The sequence below is a fragment of the Chiloscyllium plagiosum genome, chromosome 12, assembly GCF_004010195.1.
Source record: "Chiloscyllium plagiosum isolate BGI_BamShark_2017 chromosome 12, ASM401019v2, whole genome shotgun sequence".
Classification (NCBI taxonomy): Eukaryota; Metazoa; Chordata; class Chondrichthyes; order Orectolobiformes; family Hemiscylliidae; genus Chiloscyllium; species Chiloscyllium plagiosum.
Genome location: NC_057721.1, coordinates 68,418,001 through 68,435,473, shown reverse-complemented (window position 1 = coordinate 68,435,473; position 17,473 = coordinate 68,418,001). Strand labels below are relative to the sequence as shown.

The 17,473-nt window shown below is 38.6% G+C and overlaps 1 protein-coding gene across 1 annotated transcript in view; it reads left to right on the top strand.

The window, feature by feature from the left end:
• Positions 1-17,473, top strand: part of ttc3 (tetratricopeptide repeat domain 3) — a 92,871-nt gene that overhangs the window by 60,274 nt on the left and 15,124 nt on the right. Inside the window, exons 24-29 of the mRNA XM_043701353.1 lie at positions 610-752; positions 1,838-2,149; positions 2,498-2,749; positions 3,706-3,752; positions 5,857-5,913; positions 14,423-14,505. Of these exons, the coding sequence (XP_043557288.1) occupies positions 610-752; positions 1,838-2,149; positions 2,498-2,749; positions 3,706-3,752; positions 5,857-5,913; positions 14,423-14,505 (894 nt within the window). The remainder of the gene's footprint in view (positions 1-609; positions 753-1,837; positions 2,150-2,497; positions 2,750-3,705; positions 3,753-5,856; positions 5,914-14,422; positions 14,506-17,473) is intronic.

The following is a 17,473-nucleotide window of genomic DNA, read 5'->3' as shown; positions in this document are numbered from 1 at the left end:
AGATCCCTGTTAGTGATTAATTCTTGATATTAAAGAGCTAACTTTATCTGTTCACCTTAAGTTGTAAAAAGTTTTGAAATTTTTACATTTACATTTTTTGCATTTTATTTCTAAAGGTGACTTTTCACCGCTTGTCTAATTTCAACTTTGTGTTCAGCTGAAAAGTTTTGCTTAGCATAAATTGTTGCGGTCTTGTTGGAAGATTTTGAATATTGGCTGAACTCCATTTTTGTATAAAGCATTGACATATTGCTGTTGCATTTTGGCTGTATTCTCAGTTTTTAATTTTGATACGAGTTATTTACATTCATATTTTAAATGTTTAAATTGCATTTGCTTTTCAGCAATATCTGGCACTTGCATAGTTAAATTTCTGTAAGTCAATCTTGCTCTCCTTAAGAAGGTAACCTCTCCAACACAGCCACAGTGTTTGTCATTATTGATGTACACAATTTCTCTCTTCCCTTTAAGGTGATTACACTTGTATTCATTGTTGCTCTTGCAGTCATCATTTCTGACCTGTTTCTTTGTTGCTGTGGTCATCTCCAAGTAGCAATTGTTCAAATAATATATATTTGTTACTGAGCCGATTAATATTTTTCTTTGTAGTGCATTGAAATTGAAAATTAAAGAAGATCGTAAACAATCCCGAAAACAGTTGAAAAAAGAAGCTTCAAGGTACAACGCTGAAAAACAGATAAAAGAAAAGACTGAAAAAAATAGCAAAAACGATGAAAACAATTCTAAAACAGGTAAAAAGAAAAATGTTCATTCGTTGTGATGATTCAAGGCATAAGTATAAGATCATTGAAAGAGAGATGTTAGAAAAATATTTTTTATTTTGATTAGTTACATTGTAGAACTTTTTGCTTAGATGTTTGTAAAGGAATAATAAAGTGTATAAGGAATGGAAGGTGAATGGAATTTGTTTAGTTGCTTGGGATGTAAAGCACACACTTAATGGGCCAAATGGCTGATTTGTGCTGTAACACTTTTTAGTTTTAGAAACTTACTTATAAATAGATTTTTTTTTGACAAGCTCAATTACTAGTGAATTTATTAGTCCATAGCCACAGTGATGTCGATTTTGCTTTTTTTTTCAAATTTACCCCATAAGGGTCAAATTGAATTGTCAAATCCTATTTGGTTAGGCTTGATGAGCAGAGGAACAGCCTTGAATTTGCTCAATCATTCATTCAATTACTGCTGGCCTAAACTGAGGAAGGGAGTCAGGCAGGGAGAATTTAAACCATTTGACTTGCTTATACATCCGCCTTGGTCTTACCAGACCATATTGCAGCTTTCTCATTAGAGAGGGGGAGAGAGAGAGAGAAGAGACTGGTAGTGGTTTAACCTGAGGGTCACCATGTCTCATGCAAGGGGAGAGGTTAGGATGCAGAGTCCTTCATGCTGGTGTGGGAATTGAACCAGCTGAGCTAACTGAATGGACAGCTGGTTTGCGATACCAGAGTAGGTTCAATCCCTGCACAGGCTGAGATTACCATGAAGGTCCCTCCTCCTCAAACTCTCCCATCGCCTGGGTCATGGTGCCACACCACCTATTGTCTGTCTGTAATGAGAGAGCAGCCCTATGGTCCCCTGGGGCTATGGTGACTTTACCTAAAGGGATGTAGCTTTCAGCTGCTTGTATCACATTAATTATGGTTGAATGTGATTGGTGAACAATTATGCAAAAAAATGTATTAGTGCTTTGGTATTATCTGGTTTTGCTGTACTGTCATTCACAATAATTCATAGAGGACTTTTAAGGAAGATGTATGGATTTCAAGTGCATATTGAATTTTCATTTTATAATGTGATGTCTGTATATACACAGGTCATTCATGGAATCCTCTCGGCGATCGAATGTTGCAGCTGATAACTGAGAACAAGGAACAGTTAAAAGCTGGGGTGCAGAATGTTTCAAATCTACTTCAAGAATTGCTTTCATTTCATGTTCTAAGTGAACAGGATTATGACGTGCTTTGTGCAGGTTCCTCCAAATCATGCCAGATTATGGGCCAACTTCTTGACCTCATTGTACAAAAGAATAACAGAATAAAAACCAGGGAATTCCTCTACACACTGAGCAAGTGCCAAGAGGTTGACAACAAGCTGTTAGATTGGATCAATTGGTTAAATGATGCAGGTAATGACAATGCATCCAAATATGCACACAAGCTATGATGCAATGTTGTATGAAACAGAAAAGTGCCCGATGAATTAATTTAAGAATAATGGTGAAATAAGAAGGAACTGCACATGTGAGCAAAATGTACTGAATGCTAAAGCTGCATAAAAGTGAATTTGTATTCAATTTGATGTGATGTTTTCAATCAATGTGCTTAGGTAATTGTTCCTGTGTCATTGTTTAGAATTATTTGTTTTAAGCAGAACTTTTTCTGTAATTTAAGAAAGTTAAGAGTGTTTAATATATAAAGAATAACTTCTATACTTTATTATGTTGATTTTGAAGTATTGATTTAATTGTTTCCAGGCAGTGAAGCAGCTGAGCTGTTTCTGAGTCGTTACTCAAACTGCATAGAGCAGTTGGACTTGAACTCTCTACTAGAGTTGTTGGATGCATCGAAGATTGATCTCCCATTCTCTGATAGCACTAAAGAAATTGTAGAGCAGTTGAAACAGGAATCACCTACAAAAACCCGCAGTTTTATATGGAAGTTGGAGGAAAAAAGAGAACAATTTCCATCCCTACACGTTCCGTTAGATGAATATTTTAATACAATGGGTATGTATTTAAGTAACGAGTATGTGTTTAAGCAACTATCAAAGCTACTTACTAATGACTTTTCAAATTCTTCATAAAATTCCATTTTTAATCTGTAAATGATAATTGAAGATTATATGTAAAAATTGCTATTTCAGAAATTAGTTTGTGTAATACATTTATAAGTTGAACATTTGAAGGCAGTGACATACAGTATTTTTGATTCCTTCCCAACACCTCTCTGCTAAAGGAGTTGCGACATTTGCAAGATTGGAAGTGGCTAAAGTAGATACTGAAAATGTAAAACAAACAAAAGTAAATGCTGGAGAAACCCAGCAGGTCTGGCATCATTTGTAGAGAGTAATAGTTAACATTTTGAGTCTGATGTGACATGTTCAGAACTGAAGAAGCCTTGCATTCTGTCCTTTAACTTTTGGATCAGAATCCATTCTCATGTAGCAGTTTCCTTTCTATGTGGAACTATTCATGATGAAGTTGTTTTACTCATCAGCTCTTAGAACATAAGTGGTCGGAGCAGGAACAAGCAATTCACGCTCCTCAAGCCTACAGCATTTAATATGCCAATTGCTGATTTCAGGATTTGAGATTTAATTGAATTGCCACATTATCAAAAAAAAGCAGTTTCCTTTTCAAAGATAGAACAAATCTAATTCATGTTCTACTGGCTTATCTACTTCCAGAATCTGACTATTTGTGAGCAAAATAGATAGTAGCAAAAATTCTTCTGTTGTTTTTATAATTTGGAGACAAAGAAGTGAAGTTTTCTTTTATGAAATTAAGTGTGATACGTAAAACTTTTAACCAGCATGTATGTTGCTTTGTAAATTAACTTGTATAAGTTCTGTATTTTCTACATAGTTGCTGGACAAAGTTTTATGTTTGGTTCCAATCATGGTATCACTTCACTTGATTAATTCCAGATCAATTATCTTAAATTACTTTTCTTCCTTCTATAGATGCACCTTATACTGTACTAAAGAAACCGGAGAATGAAGAATTATCTGTAAGTTGTAGTTCCATGCTGCGCAAACATTTCATTTATGATTGATTTCCATGTAAAAAATGAAATTTATCATTTGGATAATATTTGCTTCCCAGATCACTATAGCCTATTACTCCTGAGCACTACTGACCATCAAATATTGTGGTCTACCCCTATGTGGAATGATGTGTACACTTATGGTCAACTGTTTTTGAGAAATAGTGCAAGAAAGATAGCTGGACTAAAAATGTATACATCCGAGTTGAAAGGTGTGGCTTCACTAAACTGGAATGTTTACACTGAATCGAGAAGACATTGTATAATCCTTTGTATAAAAGCTGCATTTTTATATCATGACTTCAAAACTTTCCAAGGTGCTTCACAACCAATTAAGTACATGTAAAGCATATTCAATGCTGTTAAGGCAATGACCAATTTTTTTTTGCGCATACAAAACGCATAAGTAGCAATAAAATAATAACCAAAGATTTTTTCTTTAGTGTCAGCCTGGGAATATATATTGACCAGGAAACTGGAAGAAATCCCCACTCCCCTTCAAATTTTACATGGGATTGTTTCCATCTAGCAAAGCAGTTCAAAGGACTGTGAATTTTAAGGTGTCAGCCACATTGGAATAATGCATCATTCCCTCAAAAAGTGCACGGAGATGTCATTCTGTACAAGTGGCTCAGTTTTGGTAGTGAGCTCATGACTTTCTGAAACAAAGATGAGAAATATCACTGAGACAGGAGTGACACTCATTATGTCCAAAAGGATATGGATGAAATAGATATCAATAAACACAACATAACCATTGATGATTCAGGGTTCCTGGGGTTTCAGCACAGAGGGAGGATGAGGAGGCAATTTAGATTTAATAACCTTGCAAACTGGAGGTGGAACATTTAGTATGGATTACAACAGAGACAGTGTATCAGCAAAGTAAATTAATACTGGAGAAAAGCTTAATTGCAAGAAATGAGATATTTGCTGTACATACCAACAAGATGAACTGCAATGATTTTTTTTTCAATATCCCCTTCTCTTCTAAAATACTATTGGAAAACAAAGTCATGAAATAAAATGATAGGATGACATTTACGGATTCTTTCACATGCAGCAAGAGCGGTTAAACATTTCCCATTCATTCCATGGCGAGAACCTACATTATAATGCATCCACTAAGAGCAGATCCCCAATGGGAAAGCAGTGGTGAGTGGTAATGTCGCTGGATTAATAATCCAGAGCCCCACGCTACTGTTCCGGAGACATGAGTTCAAATCCTACTGACTGGTGGTAAAATTTGAATTCAGTAAACTCTAACTGTCTAATAATGACCAGATAACCATTGTCAAACATGGTAAGATGGTTCACTAATGTCATTATCTACCCTGACTTGCATGTGACTCCAGACCCACAACAATGTTGACTCTTAAGTGCCCACTGAAATGGCCGAGAGAGCCAGTCAGTTCAAAGTGCTGGCCTGGCCAATGAGGTCCACATCCCATGAAAGAATAAAGAAAAAAAACAGAAGGAAAATGGACATTTCCTATGTCCTCCAGTCAACCGAACCATCTAATTGATAAGGAAGAATGTGATACAGCAACATTCCAGTCAAAAATGTATTGCAAGGCATCACTCAATCATGCAAATTAAAAAAAAGAGAGCCTTAGTCAGCACCTTCAGACAAAATGTGAAAATAAGAACAAATTATCTGCAGTACATTAATTAGTGCCACACATGCAGTTAGATTTTTGGTGGTTGCATTTTCTTTACTATCTTATTGAAAATTCAAATTCAAGCACAATCAAGTGAGTCTTCAGTGATAATTATAAGTCCATGCAGTACTCTCCTCTCTTGAGGTTTTATTACACAATTGCAATTCCAACTTCTAACTGAGGAATAGTTGAATTTTAAATCAAAACCATACAGAAAACATTGGGAGTTTTGGTAATATGTTAACCCCTTATTAAAGACGTTATGTTATACGTAAATGTAAAAAATTTTGCTTGAACCAGAAATAAAGTTCAGTAAAGTGTAATGGAAATGTATGTAATGGTCGGAAATGACCATTACCTGATTCATTGTATGTACTAATTGTTAATTGTTCTGATTTTTTGTGCAGAATATTGGCCTTAGGAGTAAAATTAGAAACAGAAAAAAGAAACCAAAGGATTCCAAGGTAAGGTGTATTTTGATAATCAATTATTGTCTAACTTTCACTGGTTTGTTAATAGCATCATGTGATTTTTGTTGAGTCTTTCATCTTTGCTTTTCAGAAGTGACCCCTGCATTTTATTGTGTTATCACTATTATTCTGACTTGTGGAAATGGGCAATTATTCTGGCCTGATGCTTGCACAGTTTATTCTGAAACTGTCTACTAGGAAGCAACTGAGTGAAGACTAGAACCACACTCTGGTTGTGTCTCTGATTTTTCTCTTTCTTAACATGTGAAGAACTACCATACCTATGCACTCATGCTTTGCAATGATATAGTTCCCACTATAGTTTAGTAATTTCCCATAATTTGGACTATCTTATTGTTTCAAGACTCTGTAATAATATTCTGCATGTAGACATGTTTTTATATTTTAAAAATTCCATTCTGGATGCTGATCTCTTGAAGACCCTAGCTCGTGCTGTTGTGAGCACTGACATCCCTTTGGCACCTCATTCTTATTTTTAGATATTTTCCAATCAACCGATTTAGTAACATTATTACACACCTCTGGAGCAGGTGGGACTTGAACCGGAGCCTCCTGGTTCAAAGGGAGGGGTAATGTCACTGCACCACAAGAATCCTCTCTTTACATTTCTATGTTTGAACATTCACAGCTGTTTATTATTGAGAGCATTGACATCAAACCACATGAATGAACTTTTCCAGCAGGAGTAATGTGTGCCCAATATATATGGCATCACTGACTTTAAACCCCTCTTCTATAGTACTGAAAATATTTGTGGGATTCCAACAACTGTTTGGATTAATATCTTTCTAGTTATGTACGGCTGAGTAAATATTGACTACCACACCACTGAGCCATCACAGTTCTGCACCTTAATACAATTTGCTCTTTGTTAATTATGAGGACATCTTTTATAAGACATTGGAGCAGATGTAAGCCATTCAAACCATCAAATTTGCTCTGCCAGTCAGAGAGACCATGGCTAATCTGATAATCCTAATCTCTGCTATCTGCCTTTTTCCAATAACCCTTGATTCTCTCGCTGATTAATAATCTATCTCAGCTTTGAATGTACTTAACAACCCAGCATTGACAGCCCTCTGCAATAAAGAGTTCCACAGATTCACTACCCTCTGAGAAAAGAAATTCCTTCTCATCTCTCTCTCAAATGTGTCACTCCTTACTGTAGGATTATGCCGTCTGGCACAAAGGAAACAACCTTTTCACATCTACCCTGTCAAGAACCCTAAGAACCTTGTATGTTTCAATAAGGTCGCCCCTCATTCTTCTAATCAACAGTAAGTACAGGACCACCCTGCTCCACATCTCGCCATAAAACAGTCCTCCATTCCTGCTGTCAGCCTTGTGAATCTTCTCTGAGCTTCAATGTCAGTATTTCTTTCCTTTGGATAAGGGGCCAAAACTGTTTATGGAATTCCATTGTGGTCTGAGTGGTGCGTTGTATAGTTGTAACAAAACCTTCCTACTCCATTCCCTTTGCAAGAATGGCCAACGTTCCATTTGCCTTCCCTATTACTTGCTGAACATGGATGCTAGCTTCTGTGATTTCTAGATGAGGGCTCCCAAATCCAACCTATTCTATAGCTTACTGACATTTTTCTCTGTTTAAATAATATTCCACTCCTCTATATTCCCTGGCAAATGCATAAGCTTTCATTTTCCATTTGCTAGTGTTTACTCAATCTGTCTATATCGTTCTGCAGACATTTTGTCATCCTCATAGAATATAAAACAGTACAGTGCAGAACTGGCCCTTTGACCCTCAATGTTGCGCTGATCTGTGAACTAATCTAAGCCCATCCCCCTACACTATCCCATCATCATCCATATGCTTATCCAAGGATTGTTTAAATCTCCCTAATGTGGCTGAGTTAACTACATTGGCAGGCAGGGCATTCCACGCCCTTACCACTGTCTGAGTAAAGAACCTGCCTCTGACATCTGTCTTAAATCTATCACTCCTTAATTTGCAGCTATGCCCCATCATACAAGCTTACGTCATCATTCTAGAAAAAAGATTTTCACTATCTACCTGATCCTCATCATCCTGTATGTCTCCATCAAATCCCCTCTTAGCCGCCGCCTTTCGAATGAGAACAGACCCAAGTCTCTCTGTCTTCCCTCATAAGCGCTTCCCTCCAGACACAATATACCAAGTGCAGCCGTGCTAGTGTTCTTGTATAGTTGCAGCATGACATTACGGCCCTGGAACTCAATCCCTCTACCAATAAAACCGAAATCACCATATGCCTTCTAAACGGCTTTATCAGTCTGGATGGCAACTTTCAGGGATCTATATACATGGGCTCCAAGATCCCTCTGCACATCCACATTACTAAGAATCTTTCCATTGACCCAGTATTCTGCTTTCTTGTTATTCTTCCCAAAGTGAATCACCTCATTTATCTGCATTGAACTCCATTTGCCACCTCTCAGCCAAATTCTGCAGTTTACCTAAATCCCCCTGCAACATTCTTCCACACTATCCACTACACCAACTTCAGTGTCATCTGCAAGCTGACTAACCCATCCACTTATGCCTGTGTCCAAGTCATTTATAAAACTGATAAACAGCAGTGATCCCAAAGCAGATCCTTGTGGCACACCACTAATATCCAGACTCCAGGCTGAATATTTTCCATCAACCACCACTCGCTGTCTTATTACAGAATGCCAGTTTCTAATCCAAACTGCTAAATCACCCTCAATCCCATGTCTCTGCATTTTCTCCAACAGCCTACCATGTGGAACCTTATCAAAGGCTTTACTGAAGTCCACGTATACCTCCTCAACTGCCCTACCCTCATCTACATGCTTGGTCACCTTCTCAAAAACCTCAATGAGGTTTGTGAGACATGACCTATCCTTGACAAAACCATGTTGACTATCTGCAATCAAATTGTTGCTTGCTGGATGATCATAAATTCTATCTCTTATAATCCTTTCCAAACTTTTTCTGACAACGGATGTAAGGCTCACTGGTTTATAATTATAAGGGCACAACACTTGCAATCCTCCAGTCCTGTGGTACTAACTCTGTAGACAATGATGACTCAAAGATCAAGACCGAAAGCTCCAACAACTCCTCTCTAGCTTCCCAGAGAATCCTCTGATAAATCCCATCCGGCCCAGGGGACTTGTCTACTTTCACTCCTTCTAGAATCGATAACGCCTTCTCCTTACTAACCTCAATCCTTTCTAATCTAATGTCCCATATCACATTCTTCTCCTCAATAATATTCTCCTTTTCCTGAGTGAAAACAGATGAGAAATATTCATTTAGCACCTCTCCGATCTCCTCAAGGTCCACACACAACTTTCCATTTCTGTATTTGACAGGCCCTATTTATAACCTGGTTATCCTTTTATTCCTCACATACCTATAGAAAGCTTTAGGGTTCTCCTTTATTCTACCTGCTAAACACTACTCATTTCCTCTCCTTGCTCTTCTTAACTCTCTCTCTAAATCCTTCCTATCTAATCTGTAACTTTCCATCGCCTCATCTGAACTATCTCGCCTCAATGTCACGTATGCCTCCTTCTTCCGCTTAACAAGGGATGCATTTTCTTTGGTAAACCACGGTTCGCTTACCTTATCACTTCTTCCCTGCCTGACAGGGACATACCTATCAAGGACATGCAATATCTGTTCCTTAAACCAGCTCCACGTTTCGAATGTCCCCATCTCCTGTATTTTGCTACCCATTCTATGCATCCTAAATCTTGCCTAATTGCATTATTATTGCCCTTCCCCCATCTATAGCTCTTGCCCTGTGCCATGTACCTATCCCTTTCCCTCGATAAACCAAACGTAACCAAATTATGGTCACTCTCTCCAAAGTGCTCACCTACCACTAAATCAAACACTTGGCATGGTTCATTACCAAGCACCAGATTCAGTGTGGCCTCCCCGCTTGCCGGCCCTTCAACATACAGTGTCAGGAAACCTTCCTGCCCATATTGAACAAAACCTGATCCATCTGACATAGTAGAGTTACAGCATTTCCAGTCAATGTTAGGGAAGTTAAAGTCCCCCACATAATGACCACCCTGTTCCTTTCACTTCTACCCAGAATCGTTTTGCCAATCCTCTTTTCCACATCCCTGGAACTCTGCAGAGGCCTCTTAAAAAAAAACGTCCAGCAGTGTGACCTCTCTTCTGTTTCTAACCTCAGCCCATACCACCTCAGTAGACGAGTCCTCATCAAACATTATTTCAGCCACCGTTATACTGTCCTTGACTAACAAGGCCACACTTCCCCTTCTCTTACCGCCTTACCTGTTCTTAATGAAAGATCTAAACCCTGGAACCTGCAGCATCCATTCCTGACACTGCTCTATCTATGTCTCTGAAATAGCCACCACATTGAAGTCCCAGGTATCTATCCATGCCTCAAGCTCACCTACCTTAATCTGGATACTTCTGGCATTGAAGTAGACACACTTCCCCTCATCACTTGCTGTACCATCTATTTTTGCTTTAGCCACATACTTCATGATAGTACCTTCACTTTTCTGTTCCAAATCATTAATATATGTAGGCCCAACATTGATTACTGTGGCACTCCACTAGTTGCAGTTCTGAAATGTCCCTCTTTTACTAACTCTGTTTTCTCTTAGACAGCCAATCCTCTATCCATGCTAATGTATTACCTCCAACACTATGGACTGTTATTAATTAGCCTAATGTGTGATACATTATTAAAAGCCTTCTGAAAATCCAAATTTATTATATCCAGGGTTTCTACTTCATCTATCCTGCTTGTTAGCTCCTCAGAGAATTCTATTAATTTGTCAGGCATGACCTACCCTTCATGAAGCCATGCTGATTCTGTTTGATCACACTATGTAATTCTAAATGCTCTGTTATAACATCCTTTGTCATAGACTCAAATATTTTCCCAATAAAAGGCATTAAGCAGCTGGCATATAATTACCTTTTTTGTCTCCTTTTTTTAAAGTAAATGTGTTATTACTGGCAGTTTTCCAATCCTCTGAGACTTTACCAGAATCTAAGGATTCCTGAAAGATTACTACCAAATACCTCCACTGTCTCTGTACATACTTTGTTTAATATCCCAGGTCTCAAGGATTTATTGGTCATTAGTCCCCATTAATTTCCCGAGCATTTCTTCTCTAGTAATATTGTAGTTATTTCCTGCCCACTCTTTGTCCAGTGTTATTCATCTCCTTTCAAATTGAAATGCTCCATCCACTGGCATTTTCTAGTACTTGCGAGAAGCAGCTTTTAATCTGTTGCCAGCTTACAAAATGCAGTATTCCATGTGAAATCCATGGGAGCTCATTTGCACCCAGGTAAACAACAAAACTGCAGATGCTAAAGCCCTTGCCAAAACCTTAAAAATCAAAGTTACGACATAAAATACAGATAGAGTCATAGAGTTGTAGAGCACGGAAACAGACGCTTTGGTCTAACTCATCCATGCTGACCAGAGATCCCAACCCAAACTAGTCCCACCTGCCAGCACCCAGCTCATATCCGTCCAAACCCTTCCTATTCATATACCCATCCAGATGCCTTTTAAATGTTGCAATTGTACTAGCCTCCACCACTTCCTCTGGCAGCTCATTTCATACACGTACCACATGGTGCGTGAAAAAATTGCCCATTAGATCTCTTTTATATCTTTCCCCTCTCACCCTAAACCTATAGAACATAAAACAAATACAATACAGCGCAGAACAGGCCTTTCGGTCCTCGATGTTGGGCCGACCTGTGAACTAATCTCAGCCCATCCCCCTACACTATCCTATCATCACCCATGTGCTTATCTGAGGATTGTTTAATCTCCCCAATGTGGCTGAGTTAACTACATTGACAGGCAGGGCATTCCACGCCCTTACCACTCTGAGTAAAGAACCTTCCTCTGACATCTGTCTTAAATCTATCACCTCTCAATTTGTAGTTATGCCCCCTCATACAAGCTGACGTTATCATCCTAGAAAAAAGACTTTCACTATCTACCCTATCTAATCCGCTGATCATCTTGTATGTCTCTATCAAATCCCCTCTTAGCCTTCTTCTTTCCAATGAGAACAGACCCAGGTCTCTCAGCCTTTCCTCATAAGAGCTTCCCTCCAGACCAGGCAACATCCTGGTAAATCTCCTCTGCACCTTTTCCAATGCTTCCACATCCTTCCTGTAATGGAGCGATTAGAATTGCAAACAATATTCCAAGTGCGGCCACGCTAGCATGACGTTACGGCTCTGGAATTCAATCCGTCTACCAATAAAACTTAACACACCGTATGCCTTCTTAACAGCACTATCAACCTGGATGGCAACTTTCAGGAATGTATGTACATGGACTCCAAGATCCCTCTGCACATCCACACTACCAAGAATCTTTCCATTGACCCAGTATTTTGCCTTCCTGTTATTCTACCCAAAGTGAATCACCTCACATTTATCTGCATTGATCTCTTTTTGCCACCTCTCAGCCCAATTCTGCAGTTTATCCAAGTGCACCACCCGGTCCAGATAACTCAAAATTTATTGCACTTAGTTTCAGCCCTTCTGCTGGTAGATGTCAGATAAGCAGTCTGAGTTTTTGGAGACAATGGTGGGATCATTGAATATGATGTCATCAGCATGTATGTGGAATCTGATTTGAGATGATGTTGGCAAGAAGAAAGTTGTAGATGGGAAATGGAGAGGGACTCGGATAGATATTTGGGAAGTACCAGAGGTAATAGTGCTGGAATGTGGAAAGGAAACATAACAGGTAATTCTCTGACTATGATTAGATAAGACTTAGAACCAGGCAAGTGAAGTCTTACCTGGCTGAATGACAGTTGAATGGCGTTGGAGAAGAATGGTATAGTTATCCATGTTACAATCTGCAGACACATCCAGGAATGCCAGGAAAGGATTGTTTACTTTTGTCTCAATCAATGAAGATATAATTTTTTATTCTGTTAAGAGCCAGTTTACTTCATTAGTGGTATGGAAACCAGAACAGAGAGATACAGATATAAAGTTCCAAAAAGATAAACGTGGATTTCAGAGGCAACAATGTGTTGAAGAGATTTGGAGAGAAAAGGGAGATAGTTTGCAAGGGTGAAGGAGTGGATGGCGATAGATTTGAGGGCGCGGGAGCAGGACTTAAAGAAATTGAACCGTTAATAGTGTCAGTTATAAATGAGAACTGAATGACCTGTAATTTATTGGAAAGAGGGTCAAAAGAGGAGTAAGATCTCATGGACAGGCTCAGTTGCATGCCACATCTGATTAAGTCCCAGTCTCTTGGATTTAAGGAAGTGAAGTTGACGGTCATAATCTGGAACAGTAAGAGTGAGTAAGAATATAATGGTTTTAATATTACAGAAAGTTTGGGATGACTGGAGGTCAAAGGTAGATAATTTGGATTTTGCAAGTGCAATTGTAAGAAAATTAACAGTCTTTTCAGGGGTAACTCGAAATAGTGTGTTTACAGAAAAGGGGGGTGTTGATGAAGAGCAATGCAAGAGTCTCAAAAACACCTAAAGATGAGATTGAGTAACTGCTGTTGTAATGTAGTCGGTGGAATAATTTGGAAAAGATTCAAACCAAGATGTTTTTGTGTATCAAAATGCTGGGAATGGGTGAAAGAGAAATGGAGGTTGCTGTGGTTCTGAGCTAGTCCTGTTGTTTTGTGGACTATTGTACAGGCCTTGGTGAGGCCACACCTAGAATATTGTGTGCAGTTTTGGTCTCTTTTTCTGAGGAAGGATGGTATTGCTCACGAGGGAGTGCAGCAAAGGTTTACCAGGCTGATTCTGGGGATGGCGAGACTGATGCATGAGGAGAGATTAACTAGGATAAGATTGTTTTCGCTGGAGTTCAGATGTATGTGAGAGGGGGATCTCATACAAACTTAAAATATTGTAACAGGACTAAATATCGTGGATGCTGGGAGGATGTTCCCGTTGGTGGGTGTGTCTAGAATCAAGGGTCACAGTCTGAGGATTAGGGTAAACATTTAAGACAGAGATGAGACATTTCTTCACCCAAAAAATGGTGAACCTGTAGAATTTATCACCACAGGAAGTAGTTGATACCAAGACATTGAATATATTCAAGAAGTGGCTAGATATAGCACTAGAGGTGAATGGGATCCAAGGTTATGGGGAGAATGCAGGATTAGGCTATTGAGTTGGATGATCAGCTATGATTGTGACAAATGGCAGAGGAAGCTCGAAGGGCTGAATGGCCTCCTCCTGCTCCTATCTTCTACGTTTTCAAATTGATCTGCTTTCATGACAAGATTTATGATATTATGATGCTTTCTGCCTAATATTCCATGAGAGAAAATTCCCATCAAAGATTCTTTAGGATTACGGAAAGGATTAAAATCCAAACTGTTCTACCCAGCCTTAAGCCATAATGAAACAAGATTACAAATACTCTTTTTGCTGTGTTTTTCATAACTGTGCAGACTCTAAACTTGTGTTTTTATTCACACTTAATTTTGCTTCTCAGCCTTTTCTCCTTCTGTCTGGGTCAGTCAGAACTGGAGCCCGTGAGGAGGATGATGATGAAATATTCTCCGATGATGGCATCTTGTAAGTATTCCCAGTAAAACAGCACACCTGCAAGTAAGAATAACAAAAATATGTTGCCAAAGTGCTTTGTCTTGCAGTAATTTGGATAGTTTCAGAAATGCCAATTTTCAAATGGCCACATCAGTATACAATACAGGCAAGTAAACTAATTGGCGAAATGCTGCCAAGCAGAAAGCAAAGCTCCCAGGAATTCAGAAAAAGGCGTAAGGCTTGAAAATAATTCTGTTTGTTTGCAAAGAACAGTAGCAAACTTAAATGTTTCAAGCTCAAATGACTACCTTAATTTGATTGTTAGAGTGACTATTAGCATATTTAGGATTGTTCAGCAAGTCCTTCACTTTGGCAGAATCACATCGAGCAATTAAATTTTATTTTGAGTTTATACCTGCAAGCTAGTTGTGTATGGTCTGTACTCTGTCACTATGATAGAATCAATAGCTTTGGCCAATCCGTCAATAATTGGGAGGTAGCCCATGACCCTTTTTTGCATTACCCTGGAGCTTGGGGAGTCTATTCTGCCCCATTGCATTCTTTTTGGCAATGCATCAGCTAATCAGTCGGCTTTCAAAACTGATCAGCGCCCTTTTCTCTTTTGATATAATTCTCATTTGAAATTTGGATTTCTTGACTTTGTCATGATGAATGCAAGATGGAAGATTTTGGTGACATGTCTCTCTTTTAAGCAATATTCATGTACAGTATTACTAAGTAAGAGAATTAGCTTAAGAGGAATATTGCCCCTCTTAGGTGTTCCTGGAAGTTTGAGGGAGTATCACCGAAGCATGCTTTATCTAAAGACAGGTTCACATAGCAACACTAAGCATTAAGATGTAAAGAAATATTTAGCTTAAAAAAAGCTGTAGCTTATAAATGGAATTAAATGGAAATGAATGAGTCAGATGTACTCCAATAAAATGAAGCAGTAAGGAAGTTCTGTTTTCTGACAATATAGATATACAGTTATTTAGGCAGCTTTTCATTGGTGTTGATAGTAATATACTTGTGGCTTTGCTTGAAGCTAAATTCCAGGAATTTTTAATTTTAAAAGAATTGTCACTTCTTTGATACACTTGGCTTTCTTTAGCCAAATAAGGCAGAAATAATGATGAAAATGGTTACTTAATTACTTGAGAAAGAATATGTGAATCTCAAAACAATTCTATTGAACCCTGCAGCAATATATAGATCCTCTGTTAACTTTATATGAAAATTATATTATTTCCCTGAAGTATTGCTTTTGTTGATTTCCTGCCAAAATAATAACTTTCAACTCAAGTACTGAAGTTAACTAATACGTTTCTGATAAATATGTGAACTTTTGTGAGCATGCTAAATTGTAATAAAATTGTTAACCTGCTCCTAACATCATCATTCTCTGAAATTTTTTATAATATGCCTGACTATTTTGTGTCCATTGTAATTAAACTTTAATGGTGCACAATCAAGGTTTGTTTCCTGCCCCAGCCACCCTCACATACCAAGGTTCCTAGTGAACTTTCTAGTCCCTGATATAAGTGGGTGGGATTTATGTGTGAACCTTGTGAGTGAGTTGGCAGCCATATTTCTTACCTGGTAGAAATTGATAGTGGAAACTGATTGCCTTTTCCTAACCAGATGGCCCTGGAGTCAGTCTTAACAAATGCTAAATGTCCCAGCTTAGAATCATAGAGATCAACTAGGAGAAAGTGAGGACATTCCTGAAGAAGGGCTTAAGCCCGAAACGTTGATTCTGCTGCTCCTCGGATGCTGCCTCCCCTGCTGTGTTTTTCCAACACTTCTCAACAACTAGAGTCATAGAGATGTAGAGCACGGAAACAGACCCTTCGGTCAAACTCGTCCATGCCGACCCAATATCCCAACCCAATCTAGTCCCACCTGCCTGCACCTGGCCCAAATCCCTCCAAACCCTTCCTATGCATATACCCATTCAGATGCCTTTTAAGTGTTGCAATTGTACTAGCCTCCACCACTTCCTCTGGCAGCTCATTCCATACACGTACCACCCTCTGTGTGAAAAAGATGCCTGTTAGGTATCTTTTATATCTTTCCCTTCTCACCCTAAACCTATGCCCTCTAGCTCTGGACTTCCCTACCCCAGGAAAAAAAGCTTTGTCTATTTATCCTATCACGCCCCTCATGATTTTATAAACCTCTATAAGGTCACCCCTCAGCCTCCAATGCTCCAGGGAAAACAGCCCCAGCCTATTCAACTTCTCCCTATAGCTCAAATCCTCCATTCCTGGCAACATTTTGAGTCACTGAACCATTACCTTTCCTGGTCTGAGAATCAGACCCTGTCATGCTACTGGACATCTAACCACATGGCAGGGTAGGTTTGTCTTTTTATAAAGAGTTTGTTTTTACTGCTGTAAATAAATCGTTTGTTGTGATTAAACCTAATTGGTATTTTGGTACCAAAAATGCCTCATAATGCAGTACTGTATGTGAATGTTTTATCAATATTCCCACATGCTGTGATTTTCTGGAATTCTGTAGTATTTCAAGAACCAATTTCTGCAGCAAGAAAAAACGTATACTGTGAATCAGATTTGTTCCTGATTAGAGGTGTTCCAATTTCAGTAAATAGTTCAAATGAATTATTGACTTTTTAATTAAATTAAACATTTAAAGTTGTTTTAAAATAGCTTGTTGAGCTCCATGCATAAGATCAGTGAACTTCATTATTTGATTGGGGGGAAAAAAGGAAGATGGTAAGATGGTTTAATGATTTTTTGTCTTTGTCAGCCCATTGGTATAACACCTTATTTATTGCACCACCTTTATTGGATTACATCAGATCCTTATTTCCCTTTAATTCTATAAGATATTGGAGCAGAATTAGGCCATTTGGTCTATCATGTCTGATCTGCCATTCAGTCATGCCTGACATTTTCTCGACCCCATTCTCCTGCCTTTAATCCTTGATCTCCCCTAACTGTTATGGTTGGAATCGTATCTGGCACACATG